This window comes from Mirounga leonina, unplaced genomic scaffold (genome assembly GCF_011800145.1).
Source record: "Mirounga leonina isolate KUSES-001 unplaced genomic scaffold, KU_Mleo_1.0 Mir_239, whole genome shotgun sequence".
Taxonomy (NCBI): Eukaryota; Metazoa; Chordata; class Mammalia; order Carnivora; family Phocidae; genus Mirounga; species Mirounga leonina.
Window position 1 is genome coordinate 844211 of NW_023270624.1, and position 9914 is coordinate 854124.

Sequence of the window (9914 nt, forward strand, 5' to 3'; positions counted from 1 at the left end):
GAATGGCAGGACTGTCGTCTGCAGCTCCAGGGTCATCCCGCTCTCTCAGGGGAAAGAGCCTTTTCTTTCCAAGTGGTTTTAACAAAAAATCCAGGGTTAGTTGTTGGACTAACTCAGGTTAGGTGCTGTGGCTATAGGAGGGTGTTTATTGTTGAGCCAAATCTAGGCCATGCGCCCACCCCATGGCCTGATATGGACAGGAGGGGCTCTCCCAAAAAATTTCGGGTGCTGTTAACAGAAGAAGGGGAACAGGTGTGAAGAGCAGGCAGAAACAGCTAAGTCCAGACCGCCTGTTGTCGGTTACCCATGGCCTCTGGTTTGGCAGCCATACCTGAGCCTTATGGTGGGAACGGTCCAGGCAGTGCCGCCTCTCACCACTGTGACCTGCTGTGGCCAGCAGCCCTGGGGCTGTGTCTCCGCTCCTGCGTCTGTCAACAAGAGGCTGATGGTGCTTGTGTGGGCGGTTCTGGGAGATGCTGTGTCGGGCCCGGTGCTCCCAGCCCCGGGACTGTGCTGACTCGGGACAGCAGAGCGGGGAGGACACACTGACCAGCCGGGCGGTCCTAAGCGCCGGGGCGCTGGGAGGCCCAGCCGTCTCACCACGTTGTGCCGCCTGCAGGCCAAGCACCTGGCAAGTCAGTACTGGGGGGGCAGCCGGCCCACAGCTGTGCGTCGGGACCCCAGCCTGCCCTACCTGGAGCAGTACCGCATTGACGCAAGCCAGTTCCGAGAGCTCTTCGCCAGCCTGACGCCCTGGGCCTGCGGCGCCCACACGCCAGTCTTGGCCGGGCGCATGTTCCGGCTCCTGGATGAAAACAAGGACTCTCTGATCAACTTCAAGGAGTTTGTGATGGGGATGAGTGAGTAGCCCCAGGGCCCCTCCTCAAGAGGCCTCCGGATGCCAGCCCAGCCAGTCTTCCCCCTGCAACAGCACCCCTGATATGGAAAGGGCAGTTTTCTCACTGGGAACATGTGGGGGTCCAGTGGGGTCCTCCCCTCCACTTCACCTCCCCCGGGCCAGGGCTGCTCAGCGTGGGTCTGGCGACCCCTGAGAAGAGCAAAGCTCTGGGGCAAGTGGGAGGCCTGGGGCCCAAGGACCTCTCCAGGAGAGTCAGGCTGGGAAGGGGAGGGGCTCCAGTGTGGACTGGCCGGGGGGCTTTGGTGCCCTCTTGCCAGCAGGCCTCCTCACTGGCCTCCCTGTGCAGGTGGGCTGTACCGTGGGGACCTGACAGAGAAGCTCAAGGCACTGTACAAGCTGCATCTGCCCCCAGGTGAGAGCCTCCTCCCCGACCCACCAGCAAGGGCCTCTCGTGTACCGAGGGGGGGCTGCAGCGTCCCAAGGCACAGGCCTCTGTGGGCTGCTGGGCCTCAGGCAGCCCGGGGGGCTCCACATCCTGGCAGAGCAGGAGGAGGAGGCCGGAGCCCTGGGGCGGGGGCATAACCTGAGAGGGAGTGTCTCAGGCGACTCGGCCTGGCTGAGGGGGACCCAGGTGGGTCACAGGCCGCTCCTGTTGATCCCCAGAGGCTCAGCCTGGGGGCACTGCCGAGGCCCTCAGAATGGCTGGGTAGCCCCGTTGTGCAGCCATGAACAGGGGCTGCTCTCCCTTGGCTTCTCTACACTCTGCCTGAGCCTCCTGGGGACACTGAGAGGTCACAGGGTGGGGAGAAGGGTGACCGGCAGCTGGTCCCCAGGCCAGATCCCATAATCTGTGGGTTCCCGCTGTGTGCCCCCAGCTCACCCTGCCCAGCATGGAGAGTTCTCCAAGATGAGGTTCCCTCGTTTTCAGGGGGGAAACTGAGACTCAGGCAGGTGAGAGTTCTAGCCCGGGGCGCTCTGCTCTGGGGTGGAGCCACCCTGGGTCCCTGCTCTTGTTCACGAACTGCCCCAGGGAGTCAGCGGCTGCGTGCAAGGGGGCGGAATGGTGTTTGGAACACCGGCGCTGTGCGCTCCCCAGAGGCCATCACTTCGTTGGCCCGGAATGCAGTTTTAAAGCTCCCCTGGGGGGTGGTTCTGTGTGGCCAGAACTGGAAGCCCCAGGCCTTGACACAGGTGATCTCACCTGGAATCCAACACGGGACATTGGCCTCAGGGACGCCTCCAGGGAAGGTGGGTGCCAGCCATGTCTGACTCTGCTGAGGGAAAGGCCTGGGTTGGGCAGACCCCACTGGGCTGGGGTCCTCCAGGTGAGGGCACGTGGGGCCACCTTTGCCAACTCCCGAGGCACCTGTATCTGCCTCCCGGAACCCACAGCCCACACCCTGCCACCTCCCCCAAGTGCCACCTGTTCAACCCCTGTCATCCCCGACCGCACGGTGGGGAGAATGAGCCCCCCCCAGAACCATGTGGGTCTGAAACCCTGGGGACCACTTCATCACAAAGAACGTACCAATGTGGAACGATGCCCAAGATGCATAGAGTGAGAAGAGCAAGTCCCTTGTGCGTGGCTGGTGCCTGCGTGGCTGCCCGCAGGGGCCTGGTCCCCACAGAGTGCTCTGCACCCCACCAACGGGGCAGTGAAGGGGGGGCTGGCCATTCACTGGACTCCCAGCTGCACTGACCAGGTGTTTAGATGGGCTACATGTGACGTTCTCAAACACAACATGAAAGTCAAGAAAGGAACACTACCCGGGATCCGTGATCATCGTTACTACTCTGACCCCACGCCGTATCACGGGCCCTGGCAGGCGGCGGGGCACGCCACGTGGGGAGCCGGGCCTGCCCTCACTCACCTTTCCCTCTGAGCACAGCCCTGAGCCCGGAGGAGGCCGAGTCAGCCCTGGAAGCAACCCACTACTTCACCGAGGACAGCTCCTCAGAAGGTGAGCGCCGCCGACCCTGGTGCAGGGGCCTCTGGCCTTGCAGCCGGGCTGTCGTGGGGCCCCGCACAGGTGGCCCGCAGCCCTCGGTGGGCTTGGGGAGCGTGCTGTGTTGGGGAGCCACGGGTGACGGCAACGGCATCTCTCTGGGAGGGCCCCCCCCCCCGGGGTGTTCTCACTCCTGTTTCTCTTGTCTCTGCCTTCCTGGACCTTGGCTTCTCTCTCCCTCTCTCATCCACTCCTCTGCTCTCCCAGCATCTCCTCTGGCCTCAGATCTGGACCTTTTCCTGCCCTGGGAGGCTCAAGGTCAGTCCCTGGGGGTCAGGGGCACCCGCTTTGTGCTGGGCTGCGTCTGCCTAACACCCCCACCCCCCACCCCGCATGGTCAGGAGGCCTGGACACGCTTGGTCCCAGGGATGCCTCCTGTGTGGATGACTCCCGAGGAGGACCCAGGACCAAGCCGCAGCTTACTGGGGAGGAGAGGGGCGGCCTCTGTGCTTGTCGAGGGGGCTAGTAAATGAGGATGCATGGCACGGCACCGGGGCCTCAGCTCCGCGGCCGCACGCAAACAGTATTCCATCATCACGCTCATGGGAGAAAGCCCAGATGCCATCGTGGCCACAGTGTGAAACGGACAGGTGGAGGAGGGCGGTGGAAAATGTCCTCATGGCCTACATGACCAGGTGTTTAGATGGGCTTAAGGAAAGATATATTTGTTGAGTGCCTTTGCGAAGGCGTTCCTTGCTACATGTAAAGCCCGTTGGGGGCATCAGATCCAGGGTGATGGGGCATTCCGGGCCTGGGGTTGACTAAAACCCCCGCCTGTAAGTCCTCGTGGCAGATAGTACCCAGCAAGGATAATACACAGCCAAAAGAGAAACACAGTGCGTATCCAGATAGCCAAGGCAGGCCTGCTGGTGGTGTCAGAAGGCGTAATTTGAACTTAATAGGAAGCCTCAGGTGCACGATCCAAAGAAACAGATGGGTCTTCTGTTATACTCAGAATCTGGGAAAATCACGGGCCCTTCCCAGCTTTCCCCGGGGGTTCCAGTTAAGGCCGGGGCCCAGGGGTACAGAGCCCTGTCCTCAGACTGCACGCAGCCCCCGGCAGTGGGCCTCCACTCGGCAGTGAGAAGCCTGAGCGCAGAGAGACTCCCCGCCATCGCCAACAGCGCTGGGAGGCTGCCACCCACCAGGGTCCCCCGGCAGCCTTGTGGCCCGCAGGTCTGGGAGAGCTGGGCCACCTGCTGCTCCCCATGTTCATGGGCCCCACAGGGGACGGTGTGGGCCACCTCCAGCAAATGTGTCACTTTAAGAAATATGGTGCCCGGCACAGAATTCCCGTACACACAATTCCTCATCAGTCAGTGCGGTGGTTGGTGGAGGGTTGAACTGAGAATCAGGACCGCCTTGGGTTTGACCCTTTTCAGCAGACACTAGAGAAACTAGTTCTCGGGCTTTTTCTCGGCGAGGGTCGAGACTTATATTCCTTTGGCAGAGAGGAAGGCGGGTCTGGCGGCGCCTTGGTTCCCCGTAAGCAGGCGAAGAAGGCGAGCGGGCCCTGGGCTTCTGCTTCGGCGGGAGATGGGACGGGGCTGCTCACAGGCCTCCGAGGTTTGCAGCCGCAACACGGGGGTATTCCCTGTGTGCTTTCTCTTTTCCGGTTGTCCAGAAACACTACGGCAGGAAGAGCAAGAGGGAGGCGGAAATGACGACGGCCAAGAAAAAAGAGGTACAGGCAGGCCGTTATTCCCAGTGCCGATGCAGATCCTGGGGCTCCTCCCTGCAGGCGGGGCCCCCACCCAGGGAAGCCAGCTGCCAGGGGAAGCCACTCTCATCAGCCCCGGGCCTGACTCTCTTGTCACTGTGAATACACCCCCCACACCCCACTGCCACCTCATTCCAGGGCACCTGCTTTCTGCAGCCTCCACGTCCCTCCTTCGCCATCTTGGGGGAGACAGGTTGGGGCCCTCTTGGTCAGCTCAGGCCTTACCCTAGCATAAGAACTCAGGGGAGACATCCGGGTGTTCTGGAGTGTTCTTCCCACTGCCATCTCCCCAAATACCGGGGTGTTTCATAAAAGGGCCCAGGTAACCCTGTGCCAGACAAAACTGAAACCCGCTCACCGCCTGCTACCGGCCCCCAGCTCGATCTGACAGATTTTTTTTTCTCCCAATACACAGAGGAGAAGGGGACCAGCCCTCCTGACTATCGGCACTACCTTCGCATGTGGGCCAAAGAGAAAGAGGTTCAGAAGGAGACGATTAAGGATCTTCCCAAAATGAACCAGGTAGGCCCATTGAGAGCCCACAACAGACACTTCCAAGGCTGGGTTCCCCCCATCCAGCGGCTCCCCACCCTCCCTCCCAGTGCCTGCTGGAGGGTGGAAATTCACCTGCCTACCTCCTGCACCTGCTAGTCAGACAGCAGTCAGGGACGATTCCAGAAGGACAGCAGGCCAGTTGCTTTGGGGCCTTATCCTGGGTGGTGGTTGCTGGCGATGGCTCGTTCACATTCCGTCAGTATCTATGCAGCAGAGAGGCAGTAGGGAAGGTGAGCCTCTGACACACAGGCCCACACGACCCCTTTACGAGTCATCCCCCCAGCACTCCTGTTCCTCCCAGGCCCTCCCAGCTGCCGTGCTCACGCAGGCCTGCTCCACCCACCGCCCCTTGTTCAGGCGCTGGCCTCTGGGTCGGGAGCCCGGCATCTTGCCAAGGGTCTCAGCGCTGGCCGCAGCCTGACCACAGCCCTGCCCTGCCCAGAGAGGCACCTGTGGTCTGGGCGTCTCTCACCTGCATCCTGAAGAATGGGGTGCCCCGTGGAGCGAGGCAGGAGGCCTGAGTGCAGTGTCAGACCTCCCCACCCCCTCAACGGACCCAGGCTGTGCTTGTTTTGTCCTCACCCTCCACCTGGTTGAAGATGAAAAACTCAAGGCGATTCTGAAACACACTGAAGAAGTCCTGTAGCCCCTGGGTCTGGGCAGTGGTATAGAACTCGGTCTGGCTCAGCCAGCAGCACGGTGATAGGGACAGGGAGAGGCTCCCAGCACTGTCTGTGCTGAAAGAAAGGCAGCTGGAAGAGAAAGCTCTTCTAAGGCTGTGTGATACTGGTCGCGTCGCTGTCCCTTTCTGCGCCTCCATGTCCCGGTCTGTGAAATGGGCACAGCAAGGCGCAGGCCTGGAGACCACGAACAAGACAGCCCAGCACTGGCAGTCTGGCTGATCCCAGACTGGAATCTGGCTGATTTCACCGTCTCCCCGCCCTTTTTCTGTGTCTCCCTGAAAAGGAGCAGTTCATTGAGCTGTGCAAGACGCTGTACAATATGTTCAGCGAGGACCCCATGGAGCAGGACTTGTATCACGCCATCGCCACGGTGGCCAGCCTGCTGCTCCGCATCGGCGAGGTGGGGAAGAAGTTTTCCGCCCAGCCAGGCAGGAAGCCCAGGGATGGTGCCCCCGAGGATGACGAGCCACCAGCCCCTGACCCCGCACAGGACCCAGCCCCGGAGCTTCAGCCTCCAGCTGCCGGTGACCCCCAGGCCAGAGCGGGGGGAGACACCCCCCTCGGGAAAGCGCCCCAGGAGAGCCAGGTGGTGGGTGACGGGGGCAGTGGCGAGGGCCGGGGCTCCCCCTCGCAGCTGCTGTCCGATGATGAAACCAAAGACGACATGTCCATGTCCTCCTACTCGGTGGTCAGCACAGGCTCCCTGCAGTGCGAGGACCTGGCTGACGATACGGTGCTGGTGGGCGCGGAGGCCCGCAGCCCCCCGGCCCCCACCCGCGGTGGGGGCACCGTCGACACAGACTGGTGCATCTCCTTCGAGCAGATCTTGGCCTCCATCCTGACAGAATCCGTTCTGGTGAACTTCTTTGAGAAGAGGGTGGACATTGGGCTCAAGATCAAGGACCAAAAGAAGGTGGAGAGACAGTTCAGCACGTCCAGTGACCTCGAACAGTCTGGAGTTTCAGGCTGACGGGGACCTGGCCTGTCTCTCCTCCTCGCCCCCTCCTCCCTCCTGTTCTGTTTTCTCCCTCAGGACGCACCCCTCCTGTTCTCCCCAGATGCAGTGAGTTGTAAATGGAAAAAAAGGCTGAACAGCCCCAGTTGGGCCCAGACAGAGGCTCCCAGCCCCCTCTTCCTGCCTGCCTGGTGGGACCCGCCTCGGTCCCTGTGTCCTGTCAGAGGCTGTCCGTCCTGGCCTGCTTGCCCAATGCCTCTGTGCCCCGTTCAGTGGTTAGGCCACACGGCACCTTCCACTCTGGCGCGGGTGGGGTGGGGGGGGCGGTCCTGCAGCTGAGCACTCCAGGGGGCTTTCCTGCCATTTGGCACCAGGCAGGGGATCCCGTTGGGCATCAGGGTGCTCCCTAGGAGCCCCTGAGCCCCTGGCTGAGGGACACGGGCACAAAGTGTCTAGTGCACCGGGGCGGATGCCGTGCGGGCGTTACTCTAAATGCTCTTTCAGCTCGTCAGCCTCACCATTAACCTTAAAAGCACATCCCTCAGGTCCTGATAGATTTCCTTATATTCATTTCAGTTGGCTGAAAATCACACTGTGCTCAATGCCTTAATAAACCCCCGAAAGAAATCAATACCATACTGTGTACAGAGCCTTAATGTGGCCTCAGCTACTGCTTGGGCTTCTGGCTTCTTCCCAGGCAGGTGGGGGCCCAGGCCATGTTCTGGAGGTTCTGGGCACTTAGACCCCCACAGGGGTGGGGGTTCAGGCCCCCAGGGAGAATGAGGGCACAGAAAGTACTGATGCAGGCCCAGTAGGGCTTGAGCTGACCTCTGCCGAGGGAGAGTCCCAAGTACCTCAGGCACAAACAGCCTGGGTCCAGTGGGTGCAGGTGTTGGCCTGGGCTTGGGCTGCAGCAAGCACTTGGGCTCAGCAAGTTGCTGTGGGGCCACAGGTGACAGGCTGAGCCATGAGCACCCCCTAGCTTTGTAGCAAGAGCTGATCATCAGTGTCTAGCGTTCACCCCTCTCCCCACCGCTATCACGTGGGGCATCTCTTCTACTGAAAGATAAATCTGAGGGGCGCCTGGGTGGCTCAGTTGGTTAAGCGTCTTCCTTCGGCTCAGGTCATGATCCCAGGGTCCTGGGATCAAGCCCCACTTCGGGCTCCTTGCTCGACGGGGAGCCTGCTTCTCCCTCTACCTGCAGTTCCCCCTGCTCACACGCTCTCTCTCTGACAAATAAATAAATAAAATCTTAAAAAAAAAAAAAGGTACATCTGGGGCTGGGGGTTTTTTCCTCTTTTTTTTTTTTTTTTTTTTGTAAGTAGGCTCCCTGCCCAGCCTGGAGCCCAGTGTAGGGCTTGAACTCACGACCCTGCGATCAAGACCCTAGCTGAGATCAAAAGACAGATGCTTAACCAACTGAGCCACCCAGGTGCCCCTGTTTTTGTTTTTGTTTTTTAATTTAATAGCTTTATTGAGGCATTATTTACATGCCGTAAAATTCACTCGTTTTGAGTTATAATTCAATGATTTTGAGTAAATTTACAGAATTGAGCAACTATCACCACAATGCAATTTTAGAAAACTTCTATCACCCTCCTCCCCACGTGCAGCCAATCGCTGTTCCCACCCCCAGCCCCAAGCAACCGCTAATCTACTTTCTATCTATAGGTTTTGTGGCTGGTTTTTTAAATAACGGTCTCCATGATTTTACCTTGTTCACAACTGCTGGGTCCCATCTCAATAAATGCAGCAAAACAACATCAAGGAAACTGAATAACTGCTTTCTTAACAACAACAAAATGTCGTTAATCAATGTAATTTCATTCCTAGTATTTACACAAACTGACTACATGCTTTGCCATAAAGTAATTTCAAAGGGTTCGTATCAGAAAGACCATATTCTTGGCCATAATGAAATTAAGTAAAGATATACATAAAAATCCCACAAAGTTGGCAGTTTTAAGTCTTAAATCATAATCAATTAGATTTAAATAATGTGAAATTTGGATAAGTATTTTACATATCATGTAGAAGTCTAAATGTAAGAATATGCCAAAGAAATTAAACAGAAGAATATAAAACAGGAATCTAGCCTTTCATATGATAAAATAATATACAAAAATGTACAACAGTACTTTCATCTATTAATCATTCAACCTGCAATGACATTCAAAATAACCAGAACAGTAACACTAAAAAATAGATGGATAATACAAGTAAAGCTTTAAAAATACTTCTCTTCTGTAAGTAAACGTAATATTTTAAAACTGCTTACCAAGTGATGTTATGCCAAACCAAGTCAATTTTATAATTCCCAAGAAAAGTATATGAATTTTTAAAGATTACATATTTATTATAGAAAGGGAAAAATACAGAAAAGTAGAAAAACAATTTTCCCAGTATTTAAGATTACTCAGTATTTTTGTGTTTATTTTTTTGTTTTTTTGGGTTACAGTAAGCGACCATCTTTTTCAAACCTGAACCCATACCACATACGAAAAAATTTTAAGATTTTAGAGAGAGTGCATGCACATGGGGGGGAGGGGCAGAGGGAGCAGGAGAGAAAGAATCTCAAGCGGACTCTGTGCTCTCGCTGGATCTCACAACCCCGAAGATCATGACCTGAGCCGAAATCAAGAATCATAGCTTCACTGCTTCACCAACTGAGTCATCCAGGTGCCCCATGAAATTTTTATTCTGCTCTTTTCATTAAGCATAAAACATTCTTTTCAGATGCCTTCTTCTTTCAGCCACAATAACTCGAACACGTGAAAATAAAGACCACCCAAATGAGAACAGGGACTATATATCTAGAGCTTGCTATAGAAAAGGAGTCAGCCATCATTCCTTGCATTTGGCAGAGACTCAAAGGTAGAGGAGTGGGAAAGCCTTAGCGTGAAAACAAGGGAAGGCTTAAGGTGTGCTCTGATTAGAGGCTGTTGGCCTGGAAGTGGATGTTGGCTACCTTAAAAGGGTGTCTTTTTTGTTGGTGTGAGGAGGGTAATTGGCTTTCTCTGGTTGGTCCTGAGATGAAGAGGGAAGTGCAGAATATAGGGAAATGGGCAGTTATTGACCAAGTCCTGTCTGCTCTAGAGGTTGTAGGTTGGCTTGGGGGGCGTTCGGCATTGCTTG

At 56.7% G+C, this 9914-nt stretch overlaps 1 protein-coding gene across 3 annotated transcripts in view; it reads left to right on the plus strand.

Moving 5' to 3' along the window:
* TBC1D9B (TBC1 domain family member 9B) overlaps positions 1 to 7411 on the plus strand; it is a 40400-nt gene extending 32989 nt beyond the window's left edge. The window contains exons 16-22 of one of the 3 annotated variants that reach the window (XM_035029380.1): positions 620 to 860; positions 1206 to 1271; positions 2749 to 2820; positions 3073 to 3123; positions 4490 to 4549; positions 5001 to 5107; positions 5442 to 6100. In XM_035029380.1, coding sequence (XP_034885271.1) covers positions 620 to 860; positions 1206 to 1271; positions 2749 to 2820; positions 3073 to 3123; positions 4490 to 4549; positions 5001 to 5107; positions 5442 to 5561 — 717 coding nt within the window. In that variant the 3' untranslated portion in view covers positions 5562 to 6100. The other 2 variants (XM_035029378.1, XM_035029379.1) reach the window with 2 other exon arrangements.
* Positions 7412 to 9914: the final 2503 nt, after the last annotated feature.